The sequence below is a fragment of the Cyrtonyx montezumae genome, unplaced genomic scaffold, assembly GCF_038088225.1.
Source record: "Cyrtonyx montezumae isolate F1298 unplaced genomic scaffold, pur_monq_1.0 scaffold_7, whole genome shotgun sequence".
NCBI lineage: Eukaryota > Metazoa > Chordata > Aves > Galliformes > Odontophoridae > Cyrtonyx > Cyrtonyx montezumae.
The window spans coordinates 6,961,465-6,980,329 of NW_027072078.1; the positions used below are offsets into that span (position 1 = coordinate 6,961,465).

General features: G+C 38.6%; 1 protein-coding gene across 1 annotated transcript in view; it reads right to left on the reverse strand.

Annotated features, from left to right (window-relative positions):
* Window positions 1-15,836, reverse strand: part of COL5A2 (collagen type V alpha 2 chain) — a 104,030-nt gene extending 88,194 nt beyond the window's left edge. The window contains exon 1 of the mRNA XM_065750692.1: window positions 15,588-15,836. Within this exon, the coding sequence (XP_065606764.1) occupies window positions 15,588-15,690 (103 nt within the window). The 5' untranslated portion in view covers window positions 15,691-15,836. The remainder of the gene's footprint in view (window positions 1-15,587) is intronic.
* Between the last annotated feature and the right edge of the window lie 3,029 nt (window positions 15,837-18,865).

An 18,865-nucleotide genomic window follows, 5' to 3' on the forward strand; every position in this document is an offset into this window, starting at 1 on the left:
CAAATATTGTGAAGATAGAACTGAAGATATAAGAGAAGCAAGTCATTTTGTGGCAAAATTCCTATTGCAAAATGAGCATCACTGTAAATGCATTAAAGGGCAGCAGAAGCCATTATTTATATTCAACAGTCAAAATATTGAGGCCAACCTCACAGCCATGCTGACACCAATGAGGCACTTCTTTCACAGTATAGGATCAGGGTAGGGCACAGCAGAAGACAGAACCATAAATTTTTTACAAATTGCTATGTAAGTTCAACCTAACAGTGCTGTAAGCTCTATAAAAATCTGCATTTTCTATGTGCACCTCATTGTTACACTGGCTAGATTTATGTAATTACACAGTTTGAGGTCAGTATGGAAAAAACAACTCATCTGTTACTAGCATGCTCTCTCCAGCAGGCATACATCCAGAGCAGCCCAGAGATCAGGCACCAAGACAGAAGAGTCAATTGGTCAGGTACAAACCCTGCAATTTCTTCATTCAGAACAGTTACTCTTCAGAACATCTTAAGAGTAATTGATTAAATCCCAGATAAACACCTGGTAATAAATAATGAAAGAACAGCATCCATATAAATGGTATCTCTGTTAATGGGAGTATCTTCCAAACTGGATAGACTTCTGCACAAGATGCTCTTGCAACTGCTATACAACTGCTATATAACTGCATATAAAACAAGCGTCTGGAGCTCACCGTGACACAGCCTTATGCAGAAGGTGGTGATTACATTAATAAACCTGTGAATACAACGCCTAGGTAGCTGAGTATCTGAGGGAATATTTTGCTGGAACTAGATGCCTAATCCTTCTGTGCTTCTATTTCCCTACCAGTTAGCAGGGCAGCACCCTTAACACCCTTGTGTGCTACATATATGTGTATGCAGATCATTTCTAAAGGGGATGACATTTTACAATGCATGGCAATACAATGCCTTCAAGAAAATTATCCACAACTAAAATCCATTTTCATGTCTGAATAACACAAAAATATTAAATTATCGTTAGTGAGGTATTTTAAAATGAATTAAAAAAATATTTTTCTCCAACTTATTTCCTGCATTGTCTGTATTGGTGCTCGGTGATGAAAAAAACTGATATTGCAGCCCTGAAATATTCATACTTGGTCCCAGATCAGAAGAACTTGTAATACTGTAAAGCTGTATTGTGAAGGAGATAGAGCATACTCCCAGCATGCTCCAAAACATGCTTTAGAAGTTTATTCCATCTGAATCAGACCTCAAGAGCCTGAAATCTTTCTACTATTTCTTTGGTTTCTTTGTTTTCTAGTACTAACTTGTTATTAACATAGTTAGCAGCTTCAACTGAGTGCAAAACTGTCATACAAAGGTCACTACTTAATTTCAGGTAATTGCTGAACTACTTAAATGCTCTTAAAAAAAAATTAAAAATTCAAATCTACTGCGACTCAAAAAATTCCTGAATCAAAAATGCAAAGCCAGTTTTATCAAAGGCAATTGGAATAAATGTGTTTTTCCCACTTCTCTGTTCTGCCCCTTCTTGATACTCTTACCAACACATACCAGCCTGTTCAAGTTTTCACCAAATCTTTCCTTCCCACTGGACAACAGATGTTGGTGCCCAGACTAAATAGTACATGCTAACACACATAGTAGTGATGTCTCTTGCTGCAGAAAGTTTCTCTCACTAAGCACTACCCAAAGCACTGGTACAACGTATGACGAGCTTTAATGGCATTTGACATGCAGAAATTTCAAAGGCTGAGAAAACCCAAAGTTTGTAAGCGTTCCAGACTCCTTGTAATACAGCAGGGAGTGCATTATCACAGGTGCTGGAAAACTCGTTATGCATGTAGTTGAGCTGAAAGAAAAACATTGCCCCTCAGGCCTTTTGTGTGAAGACAGTTCTGTTTCCAAAACCAGAGCTGCCTGGTAGCATGCTACTACATGTTTCCCATAGGATGAGGAGAGAAAAAAAATCGAAATTTTCCCAGTCCCAAAAGCCAGCCGGTTACCAGCACATACAGCAAAGCTATTTATGATGAATGACACATGCCTACACCAGGTGTAGGGACAGGAGATATATTTAACTCAGGAAGACTTCAGATGCTGGCAGAGATTGTGCTGCATTGCATGAAAAAATCTTAATATAGCTGCTATAACTTTATATCACCCTGTAATGACCTACAGATTGCACAGAAGCTTATTTTCTTTTAAATAACTGCGCTACTCCAAAAAACAGTTTAGTTATTCCTAACCAAATGGAAGATATTAGCTAAGTTTTCAGTGCTACTGTCCACAAGAACTATGCATAGTTTCTTTTAATAAGTTTGCTTTAACCACAGTTGGTTTATACCAATTGCTGTCTTCCCAGAGCACAGCCAGGAATATTAGAAGCATTGCTTCAACAGCACACCGGAAGGGGGCAAGAACAGCTTTTCCTGCATTAGCTCAGAAATCATGTGCCAAATCCCAATTATACTTACACTTGATAACTCAGGAGAGAGAAAAAAAAACACTCTCCTTACTGGAACAAATACTTAGCGAATGTGGCCTAAGCAAATACTTCTAAGTTTCACAATTTGTTGCATATTAGAAGGGCTCAAAATGATTAGCTATTTGCATTGTCTGACTATGACAAGACGTCCTAAAACTAGCTCTGCCTTGGAATAAACAGTTATAAGTCGATTTTGTCTGCAGACTTTGGAGCATCAGTGCCCTGATATTTACATTACACCATGAACAGCACTGCACTGTATAAACAAATGTCTTAGAGAACTCTACGTCTTCAAAACTTCAGGAAAGAATTTCAGTCTTTCAGCCTCCATATTGTTCAAAGATTTTTTTTTTTTTTAAGAGGGCAAGGAAAAGCAAGATGAATAGTGAATTTAGCCATCATATAAAAAAATAAAATCCAATTCAAGAAAAGCACATGGTTTTGTCTTTTTCTTTGTGACCACAGGTAAGCTGTAGAAATTCTAACAGTCGGTAGAAACTGTTTTAGTAAAAGTGTACCCATTTGCTACATCAGCTCCAAGCCCTATGGATTATGTTGTTACACAACAGATCCCAAACTACTACTTAATTTCTCAATTTAAGCATGCTCAATTCTATGACAAACTTAAATCTTTACTGAACACTGTGTAGCTTTTTATAAAATGCACCAAGAGTGCATCTACAATACTTCAGCTCGCCTCTAACACCTTGAAGGTCATACTTGGTTCTTAGCACTAAGATCCTTCAGTGACTATACTTGAGTCAAATTTGAGCAAAGAGCAGGCTCACATCAAAGCTGCTGAGATTCTCACGGTTCTCCCTTAAACCAGGAACTGGGCTGAGTTTAAGGGCTCCCGTTTACTCATGAATGGCAGGAAACTTCTGTCAAAATCATGTGAATTTGGACAAAGACAGCAAAACACAGCACGGTTTAACGTGTGGGTAGACTGTGAAAAGCCTGCATACCTCTATTACTGTAAATACCTAAATAGATTTAAAATATAAAAATATGAAATATATTTATATAAAAAATTGAAATATTTTTATATAAAAATAATCAGCATGTGTACCTACATTTTTAGTAAAATTGAAATAAGAGTAGTTATCTTGGAAATCTTGTGTCAAGAAACTACTTGCTACACACTGTTTTTCCTAATTGCTTCTTACTTCAGCTGAATAGATCCTGATGTTTGTTGCCCTCTTTCAAATGAAAAGTTGAGATAATTAAAGTCCTCATTCATTAAGGTACTTAAGCAAACTTAGCTAAATACAAATCATGCCAGCCTAAGAAAAAAGGCTATTAAAATGCCTGAAGATAGATTCTGAAGAATTCAGCTGAATGGGGGGTTTAAAATCGCCAAATATTTACTTTGTGTTCATTACATTTAAACACAAACAAAATACACTGCCCCATCTTGCACAGTGCCTGTAAAACAGAGAAATTCCATCCTACAAGGATTTCCTAGGAAACCAGGGCAGGTTCAAAGAAACAGTTAACAGCTGGAGGAAAAAAAATGTATTCAGTTCTCCATATCCTCAGTCGTAAAACCATGAGAAAGATATCACCAATAAAAATTACAGCAGTACAACTCACAGTCGTTGGCCCTGGCATCCTTCATAATGGCAAATGCACATTTCTGGAAGAGATCAAGACTTCACACTTCTTCCCCTGTCATGCCACCCAGCCCCCTAAAAAACTTTAAAAAAAAAATTGAAAAAATTTAAGTGTTCACATTTTGACACAATATGGTAAAGCTGCAAAGTTTGGGTCTATATACTGAGAGAAGAAGAAACCCAGCAGAGAAGTGTACTTACTGAAACCTGACAACAAGCCGCGATTCCTGTGGTTCACTGTCTAGAGAATTCTTTGCAGAGGAGCCAGGTTCTACATCTGAAATTTGTCAGCTATTCAACAAGAAAATCCATGTGATTCAACACAAATATTATTAGCATGACAACTCAGTAAGCAGATGAGAGTAGATTAAGGATGCTCTGCATTCAGCAGCGTGACAGAAATTCATAGAAAAGTCTTGCAATTTACAGTAACAACATAAAACCAAATCACATCAAAACTACTGTCTCAGTATGAAGGCCTAGACCGACTAGAGCAAAATTTAAATCAGAAAAATGAAAAATAGATAAATGACTATTTGTCTAATTGCAGCCCTGATTTCTGAAGTGAACTTCTTGCACTCTGCCAGTCGTCAGTGTAATTTTAATACCCAGTGCTGTCATAGCAGCCATACTGTTTTGTTAGCTGTTCCTTCTCCATACTTTCCACATTCTGCTTCCCTTGTCACCAGGCTTGAGGTCTCTTACATCGAGTTCTTCGCTTTCTTTCTTCCTTTGTTGCCAATGCAAGTTTCATGGTTTTCTGGCTCTTGCCAAAACAAGCATTTTAACATCTGGAAGTCATCCTACGTTACCCTCACCAGTGAGATGCATTTGTCTTGCAATGTAGTTCCCATACAATGGGAATAAGCTAACGTCTTGAGACTTCACACTATATGAACTGCATTAAATATATATATGAACACATATATATATCAAATGCGTTACACATTACACATCTAAATTTAATATCCAGTAAGTTAAAAACATATCTGAATTTCCGTGAAAAAATAAAAGCACTTCTACAAGTAGCTTTCCAGTCCAAAAGATTGCTGATTTGAACGAGTTCTAAATTAACAGTATTTAAAATAAATATAAAACAACATTAAATTCAGAGTTCTGTTCTTTTTCTAGCATATGAAATTTGAATTTTTTTGTTCCACTAAGATTTCCTGTAAACAAAGTCTTTGATGAGCAAAAATTGGATTTCAGATGCAAAACTGAGATCTTTTTCTGTGATCTGCCTATAAAAATGACATCAAAGTGCTTTGATTTGAATACTGGGTCTATGAATGTCTTAATCATGTCTTCAGAACTTGTTGTCACATGCATCCCTCTTCACTACTCAGACAACTCATGCTGTTTTTACAGGTTCTGTTTTATAAAGTACAGGATTACTTACTGGGGGTCAGCCTCTTCTCTCATATAACGAGATAGGACTTGAGGGAATGAATGGCTTCAAGTTGCACCAGGGGAGATTCAGACTGGACATTATTAAGTACTACCTCTGAAAGAGTGGTCAGGTGCTGTAATGGGCTGCCCAGGGAGGTGGTGGAGTCACCAATCCTGGAGGTGCTCAAGGAACGTCAGACTGTGTTGAGGGACATGAGTTGGAGAGATCTATAGGTGACAGATGGACAGTTGGGCTAGATCATCATGTAGGTCTTTTCCAGCCTTGGTGATTCTATGATTTTATGTCTCATAAGAGACAATGTATGCTTACGACATCAATTCAGTCTTATAAGGCTCTCCCTAAAAATATTGTTGTAATGCCTCACATTTCTGAAGAAATACTGTCAAGGCTGATAATATAGCATATGAAAAGCATTTCCACATTTCAAGAAGGTATATCAAGAAAAATTTATATACCTTCAAGTCCAAAGTTTCTTTGTCTGCATCATGAACCTACAATAATAACAATCTTTTCCATTGAAATCCAATTAATTTTCCAATTTATTTATTAGGTGTAATTTCTTACTTCTTATTTAATAAAAGAAGCCACTCCTTCAATGGAAAATTCTTAGAGAAGAAAAAGACACTACTTCCTGTCAATGCCTCTAAATGAGTGAAAAACGCCAACTATTCCCACACCTTCTTCCCACCAAAGTCACAAGAGAGCCTCGGTAATAATGCCTCGGTCATGCAGAGCCATGGGCTTCTCAAAAGGCATGAGCTCCAGCTCCTACATGGAGTCTCTCTGTAAGGTCTTGCCTGTTTCGCTTCTGCTTGATTTTCCTTTTCATATCTTCGGACACATTGAGAATTATTCAGTCTGGCAGGTGTATACAAAGCAAAAACCATGAATAAAAAAAAGATTAAACTAGCAAAATATTGGCCTTATGCAAATTCACCCTTAAATTCCCATCTATTTTTTTCCCCATAGCTTACCATTTGCGATATAGCATTGAACTTGATCACCAAAAGGCAAACCAAAAGCCTCTCTTCCTTTTTCTCATGCTTTTCTGCCTAACAGAAAAAGTGTAATGACAGAGGGACCAGAGCAAATGAGATGTTATAAAAAGAAGGGAAGAAAAGCTTACCTGTCTCTGAGGATCTAGCTTCACAGAAAAGAACGCCAAGATGAGCATCTCCACCAAGAGATTCCTCAGTGGCAGTCAGCCCTTAAATGAGGACTAAAGGAATGGAGCCTGGCTCCACCCCTTCCAGTCACACAGGTGAACTGCTTTCACCTGGGCTGACCATGTCTTTTGTCTAGGTGCTCATTCAGTGGTTCAGGTCATGACTCAGCAGTTGCCATACACATGGGTCATAAGAACACTGTTTTGCTCTACTAGATCCTACTATGTGACACGGAATTGCATTCTTCGTTTTACCCTCCTCTGATCACACAGCATAACACACAATCAATTTGTGTCCAGTCCAGTCCTCACTTTTTTAAGATAATTCTGTTCCTTGTGATTCTTGCCCATATTTTTATGCAGATGGCAAGTATTTCATTCCTCATTCTCATCTGTGAAATTCATTAAGATCCAGCCTCTTTCCTGACCTAGATAACTCCAGAAAACCATTTACAAAACCATGAGGTATCCACAATAGATACCTGTTAACAAAGTATATTTAATTAATTTTCACACCATACACAACAGCAACGTTCAAGCCAGTACTGGTACCAAATGCTTCAACAGCAGTGAAATGCTTGTCAAGATTATCAACACAGCATAAAGTCACCAAGCAATAAAGTTTTGAAACTATCTGGAGAAAGAAATGTTTAAAAAAAAAAAAAACAATTATTCCCCAATGACAACAATCACACCCACTGCAATTCCACAGTACACACGATGAATAAGTCTCAAGTTCTGTCCTAGGGCACAGGCAGATGCTACAGCACCACCTGTGAGTCTGAATCCCAAAACATTTTGGAAAAATCTGTTTATATTTCCAAAATAAATAAATAAATAAAGCCTGACATCTGATAGATTTTTTTTTCAAACCTTCCGACGAGCAAACAGTATTTTTTCTTAAACTACAACAAATGGCCTATGCTTGCAGAAATAATATCTGGCATCTTCAAGCTAGCACCATCATTCAAGATTTGCTAGCTGGAGCCCTCAGTGGTTAACTTCTGTGGTAGCTCAATCATTTGACAGGTTCCTAAGGGCCTGGTTACAGATACCACCAAAATGCTTTCCTTTTTATTGGACCTTAACTTCTTTAAGCTGATGGCTCAGACTGAGATTTCAATTGGCAGTGAAATTGCTATCATACATCTCAACAACGTGCCACGGGATGCTGTTTCCCAGCCACTGCAATAGTGAAGCAGCGCATTTGGAAATCCTAAGGCAGTGCAGATGAGGGAAGGAATCACTAAGATACATAGAAAATGAGATGAAAACAATCACCACAGGATACCTACTATTACATCACATTTCCATACATAAAAAAATTTGGTAGAACCCTGTACAGAAATTGAGCAAATCTGAATATAAAACAGTTAAGCAACCAAGCACAGCTTATGTTTACTGATTCTGTTTTAATATTTTTCCCAAAACATTTTTCCTCGGCCTATTAGGATATTTTAACAAAACAAGAGACATGAGACCTTAGCCTGGAAAGTGATTAAATAAATAATCCATCAATTAAGGCTTTCTATGATCTCCCAGAAGAGGGAGGGTTGCTTTAAAGCAAACTCTCAGCACAGCTTCTGAAGGCACCTGAATGTATCCAGGGTCAAGTGGCAGATTTTTTCCCAAATAAGAAGCCAATTCCTCTGGACTTTTTTTCTAGTACTTCCATTGACATTTTAGAGTGCAATATTAACCTTGGACCAATTAGGCCAAGACATAGTCTCATGATGATACATTTGACCTCCTTAATCTCTTTCTAATTATACTATATTCTAACTGTATCTGTCTATACTGACATTATGCCTAATCTTTCACTTCAGATTCTCAGTTTCCTCAAGGATGCTGGCAAGTTTTTTATTGGGAAAAGATATTGTATTGACCTTCTCATCAGCCATCTACTGCACAGCAGGGAACAGGCCTCAATGAAACAGTTTACTCTTGTTCCTACTCTCCATGAGTTCATGTCCAGAACTCTGAATTCCTGCCAGCAGTATCAGAGTCGCTGTTTGTGTTTCTATTTAGCCCCATTATCCCAAGAACTGGGGCACAGAGATTCACGTTAATTCTCTAGTCCCATCCATGCTACGCTATAAATGAAAATCACAGAAGACACAAAACAGTGCGCAAGTTTTTCAGTACAAAAACAGCCCCATTATATCATTTTCACCCACTGTACTATTTACACAAAGAAACAGAAAAGTGCAAATTCTCCAAAACAGTCTACCTTCAATTGGCAGCAGCATAGTCACAGAACATGAGCCTAGCTCTCCAGAGAGAAGACTTTTCTTCAGCAGCTAATAAGAACAGAATCTCAAGGGTCTGCACAAATAGTGGTTTCCTGTACGAGACAGCAGCACTCCACCACTGACCCCCTGACAATCCTCCTTAGTCTTCGTGCTTACATAACACATGACCTTTCCACAGAAAACACGGGTGGGAGAGCAGAGTAATGGAATTGTTCTCACTGCGAGAATAAAAGACAGCACAGCAGGCTATGAAAAATTTAGGTTGCTGGAAAGGAAAGATAACTGTAAGCAACTGTTTAGAGATTTTAATTACCACAGCACAGAGTGCTTATCAGCATCCAAAGTTCCATGTATACTATTATTTTCATAAAATGAAAGTAAGCTACGAAACAAGAATTTTAATAACAAATCCAATGGAAAGCAACCTCTCCCCTGGCTTATGTTGAATGTCAAAGTTTTCACTGAAGCAGATGGGAACCATGTACAGACTGAGGTGTGATGCAACTCAGGATTAAGTAATAGATGGACATTCAGTTAATGTAAGAACCCAAAGCGAAAAATTTACTATCAGCTTTACGATTTCTATTAGTAACATTAGTGCTCAGATATGATTGGAAACTTAAGAGTCACAGAATATTCAATATTTGTATTTTCTATAAAAAATAAACTTCTAACAGACTCTAAATAAATTCAAACAATCAACAATTTCCTTGGTCTATAACAAGGATGTGTTAAGGCATCATAGCATCAAAAACCTCTACTGCTAAGAAAAAGCAACAGGACATTAGATTTCCCACTACTTAACTACTGTCCTTCATCTGCAGAAGGTTTTCATATTCATTTGGTGATTATTCAAGATTAAAATTTGCAAAAATGTTTAGAAGCAAGAGGGTCCCAGTGCCCTTCCTTGTGATCAGTAATAACAGTCTAAATATTTGGGTCTTTTTAAATAATTAACTTGGCATACATCCAAAACATGCAGAAACGCTGATCAGAATTTTAGAAATGCATCAGTCACAAGGCATGTAAAGTATACAGTGTTTTCCCTTCCAGAATCTCCAGCACTATTTCTTGAAATGGCATAACATGTATTTTTACAGTAGACAATTTCAATTAATACTGAGTAATTTAGGAAACAGAAGTTTCCAGCCACTTTCTCTTTCAAAATAATCTAAACAAGTCAAACCTCCTTCATGCCCACCTGATCCATCTGTCAGTGCAGTACCACAGAATCTGGCCCATCATCCCGTTGCTGACACAAATACAAGCAGCTCAAGACCCAGCCAGCCACTGGAGCAACACAAGAGGTGCATGACAACAGCTGGTGAAGTTCTACCTCTTCTATGTCAAACTACAATCCTACCCAAGCAGCAGGGAGTCCCCCATTGGCTTTAAGTTGCTTAGCACTACAAAGCAAAGAAGCAAATGATAATAAAAGATGGGCATGGATGAGCCACAACCAAAACCAGAATATGCAGGAATCTGTGATCTGGCCAAATTTCTTCAGTGGAATAAACACGTCCATAAGGAAAGGCTTACTGCTTAAGTTTGCTTCAGAGAAGGTGTACCAGATTCATCTTTGAATGTAGAAAATGTTTTGTTACTTCCTATGGACAGTATCACTGCTTTACACTTTCCAGTAGCTCAAAAACTGCACTATTTATTTCTGTCTTATGTTTTACAATGAGGACAGGCTCTCTTGTCAATGAAGTTTCAAGCTCAGTATTTCTTCTCTGATGGAAAAGAGAATTCACTGGAGGGATTTTTTCCTCTCTAATCAAAGATCTCTCAAAAATTCTTCTATCGTGAGGAGCTTACACATAAAAATGAGCAGGGTCACAATGACAAACATAGGCGAAACAATCAATGTACATATAAGGACAGATCACATGTCTGCAGCTGGAATTCCGACTATTTTTTATTATTACTTTATTGGTTTTTGGCACTGAGTTCATTGCCTTTCTACGTATATGGAAAAATAGTTACAGACAGGCCACGAACATCTGCTTGGGTCTTTTAAAGGACTGTAGTGTTGCATAAACGTTTGCCTTGAAAGTAACTGCTCCCCCACACATACACAGAAAAATCCATGTGTTTCTTGTCTCACAAAACACTGAAAACCAAGTAATCTGGTGAGCTGATCAGCTCTAGTTCTAACCACACGAGTCATACAACTTCCAAGTAACCCAGAGAGAAATCTGCCTAAATACAACTTAAACATCAGGAACTGCTATTAAGCAAAGTTTTCTTAGGCACGTCTATAGTAGAGATTTTTTTTTTTCAGAAAACTATTACAAGTTTAGAAGTTTAACACAAAAAAAAAAAAAAAGGCTTTGCCTATATTAAGTTAATATACAGAACCAACCCTGCAGTATTTTACATGAACAAATCACTCCAATAGAACGTTACCACAGCGAAACAAACTGTAAAGACAAAAGGAGTTCACTACAGAATGAACTGTGAGCATGCCAAACTGTGAATCAGAGACGAAGAGAAAGAAAAGACCATTTGGTTTGTAGTGAAATGATCTACATTTGTAAACACCATGGCAAACAAACAAACAAAAAGTCTGCAATAACAACCATCACACACAACTTCTCAAATACAAAATGAGTGTATATATATACTTATATATGAGAACATATCTGATGTGGATGGCTTAAGACCTCAGTTGTATGGATTGCATAATTTCTGAGCAGAGCCTACTCATTCTGAGTAAGAGGAGACTTCCTGAGGACTCTGGAAATTTCTCTTCCCCACACTGTCAGGGGCAGGAGAACCAACCATAGATATTCAGAAGTCACATCATGAGTCAGCTCCCAAAGAACTGTTTTTTGGGGTGCTGTTTTCTTTCTTTCTTTTTTTTTTTTTAATATAAATAATGGGTTCACATTTTCTACTTTTTTAGACCCATAATTTTTTTTTTCCAGTTATTTGCAAAAATTGGACCCACAGTCACCTACACACACACTTTTTCTCACTAAAAGCACAGGTGTGCATTTAAGTAAGTGATCTTGGGATCTGCAACTTGGGAAAAAATAAAAGCAAAGCACTATGAGACCCTCACTAAAACTGTGAGAGTTGACAAGACAGACTATTTCCCCCTCTTTCATGCTGCTCTTAGGAATTTTGAGGACTCCTTTTTAAGGTTGAAAGATACACGAAAACCAAAGGAGCATCTGGTATGCTCAATAATTCTCTTTCTTTCTCACAGTTGCAGAAGGCTTGTTATCAGATTTCCAGTACCTGTCACAGAGAGGAGACAGTGCAACATATTAACCTCTTTTCCCCCTGAAGATACTATCTCTGTTATTAGGGAGGGATAGATGGGCATATTTAATAGTCCCTATTCAACCAGCTCAGCTGTTTCTGTCTCCTCGCTCCTTTGTAAGGTTTCCAGACAAATTGAAAGACCTGATGAATTCAAAGAGGTCAGAGAGGATCATGAATTCAGAGGGAATGACCCTCATTTGTTTGTTCTTGTTCACACAGTGGAACAAGAGGAAATTAGCTCAGATACTTTGAAACAATACCAGAGCCCACATTGATCTCAGCTGATGCAGGGATGACACTACCACAGTGGGACAGAGAAGAATAAATCAACTCAAAAATTTCAGAAAAGAGCCTGATTCAGAAGCTAACGAGAATCTAATGACAAGTCTAGGAGTGAGGTGAGAAATATAGAAGACTGTGACATTAGATCACCATCACCACCAATGCCCAAACTGACTCTGCAGACAAATCCTGAAGGAGGTAATTCCCACAGCTGCAGCTCTGGACCAAGTTGCCAAGAGATCTTCCACTAGATGTGTGTTTCTAGTTTTCTTAAGTAATGACTTTGAAGGGAGCAATCACATTTACACTCTCAAGTGGGTGGGAAAGGATCCCAGCAGCATGTACTGCTTCTGCTAGTTGCTTCCTGTATCCTGAGTCCTAAGAGAAGAAGGACAACAACACTGTATGTGGAAAACTCTTCACCACAGGTCCAGAGCTTAAATAACGCAATTTCAGCCCTCTTCTGGCTACTTATTCCATCTCTCAGCCTCTCTGGGCCTCTACAAGGAATGTAAAACTCAAATCTTTTACTCCCAGGCATTTGTAGGGCTGGCTTTATTCTCGTGTAACTTTTTAATGGGCACGTTCAGAGCAGCCAGGCTCAAAATGACCGATTTTGCTGTACTAGACTTGAAAGTATCTGTTTTTCACATTCCGAATGTGCATTTTGAGGTGAGTGTACTATTCAGCACTGCCAGCCAAGTGCTCTTGAGCAAAACAGATCTATCTGCAATGGTTCCAAGAGAAAAAATAAACATTAATACAGAAACTGGCATTACTTAAAAGTACAGCAATGGTAACTGTCAAAAAATATATATATACACACACTGTTAAACAGTAATACTTCATGTTTATTTTTTAAAACAGCAATTTTACCTGCTTCATTGTTTTAACTTATCTATCAATATATGGACATCACCTTTGCTGTCATAAATTCTGTAAGATGCTTCTGCAAAAGCTATTTCCTTCTTCCGCTGTGCTTGACAGAACCAGTTTCTAATTCCTCTCATTTTTCTCTAGTGCCAGTATGAGAAATGATTGGTGTAATACCATTTTACATACCTTCTGCAAGGCTGATAATTTCTTCTAATTTATGCTTTTTAAAGTGTCTTCCTTCTCTCCCCACAGCACCTATGTTCAAGTGACACTGACTGACTGAATGGGTAGAAGTGAAGCAGCAGTCCAGATGAATCCGCTTCAGCACAATACAACATGCACTACTCTGCACTGATTAGTACTGAAATCAAGACAAACTAAGTACCCAAACCTCCCCATTCAGCAGCATTTATGAGCTTCTATCAGGAACTACATCAGAATTTAAACTCCCTTATTTTATGCACTTAAACGAGACCTACATGCAAGATGTGCTCCCTTCCTCCTCATGGTGTCCCATCCCTCACAGCACAGTTTGTTCTCTTTTTGTGATTTCATTTTTATACTGAGCATATGAGAAGCAGCTTTCTCATATAGATGGCTTTCTCATGTAGACAAAAGCTATTTAACTTTCCAAACAGGAAGATGAATGAGTGAAATAAGTGCAAACAGATGTCACTAATTTATTATGGTGCATTTTGCTCTCTGACTAAACACATACCTCTCAGTTTCTTCAGCCATCAGCATATGAGAAAGTACATCCCAGAAGGTGTTGCTACATTACTGGCTCATCCCATCATTTCCATAATAGCAACAACCTAATAAATGGCACGTAATAACTTAACCCCACAGACATCTAACATAAGATTTGTTCTTTTGCTTTTATTTCCCCCAAAATATGATTTCAGTATTTTCAGAAGTGTTTTCTTTTGTATTGTACGTATCTCAAAATTCTATATGATGGGTCTCCCTTTATGGCAAGTATTTGTATTACACTCCCAAGATTATACAAAGTGCCCCCTCTATGGGACTTCTTACACAGTCATGCAGTCAGGAGTGTCCTGCTTTGCTTTGTACAGCTAAATTTTTCATACTCTTGCACTGTTTACTCACCAGGATTTGCAACCTGCACACTGGTGCAATGCAGCGTATTACAAGACACATAAAATCACAAGGAAAATAAATGTCGTAAATATGCAATAAAGTAATTACAAACTGCATTGTATGATGACAGACAGGTCCCTTTGGCTTCTTTCGCAAATAATGTCCAAAAATGAAACACACAAGAAGCCTGGAAAGCGTGTTCAGGAGTACAATAGCGACAAACTGTCCTACAACAACCCTTCTCACATTTCAGGAAACCAACGGACAGCAAGGCACTCAGACTGATCAAAGAGGACAGTTACGACAAATTCTTCCAACCTCTCTCCTACAGGCATAGATATGATGTTAAATAAGAAAAGATACAGAACAGAATACCAAAGTTCAAGTTGCACAGGTCGGGTACACAGCTGGCCAAACCTCCCGCTTTAAGACAGCTCACTGAAACCCTCCACTGTTCAGATAAGTGAGCCAGAGGGTGGGAAAGCACGAAGGCAGGGAAGGCTGTGTTCCATCACAGCCTGTCACTGGGGATTAAACAGCCTCTGCAGCCAGGGCAGAGGGGGAAGGAGACAGAGAAGGGAAAGGAAGAGGAGAAAGAAAGAAACAAAAGGAAAGAGAAGAAAGGAAAATGACATTTTTGTGTTTCTTAAACAAAGAACATAAGAAAGCAGATGTCGTTCGTTGCAAAATGACTCCACCCTGTGCAGCTCCTGTGTTTACTTCTCCCAGATCTGGTTGGTCTCCAGCCCCCGATCCTCCTTCAGCTTCATCCTAAGTATTTTCTTTTGTTGCAAACTTTCCAGCCCCGCACGTTGTTTGTGCCAGGCAGCAGGGTTTACTTCAGAGTGCTCCACAGCTGCATTTTGCATTTAATCATTCCTTTCTTCTCTGTGTTCACAGGACTGTGCACAGAGACCCAGGAACACCGCAAAACTCCAACTTTTAAAACCTCCTTCTGCTTTTAGATTATGTTCCCAAACTGCAAGCCTCGCAGCCTCGTTCTTAGCATATAAACCAAAAATCTTGTTATTCTTACCCCCAAGAAGTTTTCCATTCCTCTCATTAACCAAATAACATAATAAGCACTCAGCTTTCACAAAGAAAGAAGGAGGAAAAAAAAGGAGAGAAAAACTCACCAGCGTCATAATCTTCCTCTTCTTGTGCTTTTATGGTTACAAATACCCCTAATAAAGCAGCAAGGATGAAAAAAGTTCTTGTTTCTACCCTGGTTGCCATCATGCCTTGCTATTAGACATGTATCCTCCTGGGCAGCAAAAATGAGCAGAAATGGAAGGTTATTTTAGCACCATGAAGCCAGCTGGGGAATCTCTCCGTCTTCCAGCATCAGTCCTGGGACAAAGTCTGAGAGCCCTTTTTTTCAGCACCAGCTCCAGTGCAGTCTGCAAGCACTCTTTTCAGGGGATGCAGCTTTAAATAGGAAGAATGCTGCCTCCACTTCTCTTCCTGCCCCTTTTCGGCTTGTTCAGGCTCATAATCATCCACTCCCTGCCAAGCAAGAATCTGATTGATGGTAAATAACCGAATCAGAGCTGGCTTCACTCTTCCTTGAACTTTTCTCTTTATGAGTACACTTGCAGGATATTTTCCTGCTGCTGTGCAGTGTGTGCTGTGTCAGAACCATTTATTAAGAAAGCAAAGTATAATTCAGTAAGAAGCTGCCAGGAGAAAAAAAGCCCTGCTTTTAACACACACACACTTCCTGGGAGTGGAGGGTAGAGCCCCACTAGGAGCTGATTCACTTATTAGGAACTTGATCCCTTCCAGCTTGCTGAGAGAGGAGGATTTCCTCCCTTCCTTGGTACCAGCCCCCTGCCTTGATCCAGCTGTGCTGGCAAACATGACTGCAGGACTGCAGAGAGGGGCCACAGAGCTATCAGTGCAGCTTGATTCAGGAACCTGCAAATCAGCTCCTTTCCCTAGCATGGAGCTCTGTATAAATTTTCCTCAAACGCTTAATGCATTCTATGTTTACTGCCCTAACAGCTGGGATAACGATTGCAAACCTCTGGAAGGTGCTCTACACTTTAAGCATCATAATGACAATCAAAACAATCTGGTATCTGCTTTCTCCCTCATCTCTCCACCTAACAGGAGTGACAACTGGAAATCCACCTAACCTCCAACCTCATATTTAGCCCTTAACAGTGTCCCTACATTAGCATCCTGGTATGGGCATTAAATAGATCTTTTTTGTGGATCACTACAACTGGGAGTAGGATGCTAGATTTTCTGCTTCCTCCAGAGTTGATGGTCTGGAAAGGAAGCCCTATCACTAACCCTTTCCCCTTCTAAAAATAGAATTGCCAATACGTGCTACAGAGAACACACATCTGTCTGCTGGAAGGGTTTTTTTTTTTTGTTGTTTTTTTTTTTAAGATCTTCAGTCATTGCACTTTGAAAAAAATCCCTTTCTACATGAATGCAGTGAGAAGTAAATCTCTTCACCAGGATTTGGGTACGCTAGGAACACTGACCCACTCTGCTTATCCCAATGGTATTTTGCCCTTCTAAGTAATGTGGAAGCCTAAAGCCTACATAGTTCTCTACTTTATCCAGAAAAGGGAAGGCAACACCAGAACTTGTACTGAACTGCGATTCTGTATCAAATCTGCTCATGTAAGAAGATTAAACATTCCATTGAAACAGAACAAAATTCAAAAATCAAATTGTTTACTTTGTGTCTGGACACAGTAACCACTGCAGAAGCATAGTATCCCTCAGTCAATGCGGCTCAAGAGCAGAAACTACAAAGGAAAAGAGAGAAATACTGAAGGAGTGCAAGTCATTACAATCAGAATCACCAGTGAGTACCAGCTGAGAAACTCAAAACTGATAAAACAAAACTTAACATATGTTAACCTGCCCAGTCACGGTGAAATTCAGTTTTGACAGGTTCATGAGTCTTTGCAATGGTTTCCTGGTCTCAAAAGTCATACATTTTGATGTCATTATCAAAGCCACACCTCTCTTGAAAAGCTGAGGTTGTGCAATGCTAGCTAGAGACACCACATCTTCTACGAATAGATCCAGACCTGAACTTTGGCACAGACACAAATTAGTAACAAGAGAGCAGAAAACAAGTAGCTTAGAGCCATAATCAAGCAAGCTGCCATTACTGAATCATCACATGAAAATTACACGTGGTAGAAAATCATTACATAAATGAGTAAAGAGAAAGAACACATTTTTAGGACCATACCTTGTAAGGTTTCCCACAGTTGGAAGTGTTCTACCATTACTTAAGAGTAGAAATATTAGTATTAATAACTTTAAGATAAGGGAATAGAATACAGGCAGTACTTTGAAGGCTCCTCCTGCACATTGATGAAAAACCATTAAGACAAAAATGTAGACATTTTTGAACTATGTGCTACTAACTGTAGGGTATTTATGTGAAAATTCTTCTAAGAAAGATGACAACTGCTAAGAGAACTCAGCTGAAAATCCTGCACACTGCCTGGGGAAATCTATGATAAAACTACAGCAGATTCTGACTACCACAGAGTTATATAAATGTTCATTCACTGGTAAAACTTTCCTTTAGCATTAGTAGCTTGGTCTTCAAAATTAGTTAGAAGTGTTTCTTTAGTGTTAGTTTGCAACAGGTTGGTAAATTCCTAGCATTATCTGCAGCAAGGATGAGCTTTACCATCATCATCCCTTATCTCAGACAAACATCACAATAACAGTGATGTCATTTTCCTCTCTACAGCTCATTGAGAGGAAAAAAAAGAATCAGAAGAACCTCTTTCACCATCTTAAGTACAACTTTCTTTCTGAGGAGTCAGTGAGGTCAGCCCTTTGAAGAGATTCCTACAGCAATATCTGGAAGTTGACCTTCACATCCATTTCTACCATGATCTCACCAATAAATTATACCACATAATTACAACAGTTTTAACAACAGAGAATAGAGAAAGATATAAATGATTTAGCAAATCAATCCCTTCGTGCCACCTTATAAATACTTCATTTCACCATCTGTACATTTGACGAGCTTTTCAATATTACTACAAGCATCACAGCTCTAGTCATTAAGTCTATCATTTTTTTTTATCTTAAGTGAGAGGAATTCTTTAGTTAGCACCATTGTAAACAGAGTCAGACTAAGCAATTAAGAGTGGGCAGATGAGTAATTCCAAGTATGCACAGCAACCTCCCCCCCCCCTCCTTGTCTTAATAGGGAAGGAACCAACACTGCATAAAATATAATACTGTATATTTATGGAAAGACTGTTCTCCAACCATTTTTCACTTTTTCCATAGTCCTAAGATTCTGTAAGAGCAGAGGAATGTGGAATTCAGCAAACTCCTCTAAGGTCATGCTTTCAGTAGAAGTAAAGCCAGATACATACTTTTTGAGCTCATTTTTCTTCTGTGCCAAGGAAAACCT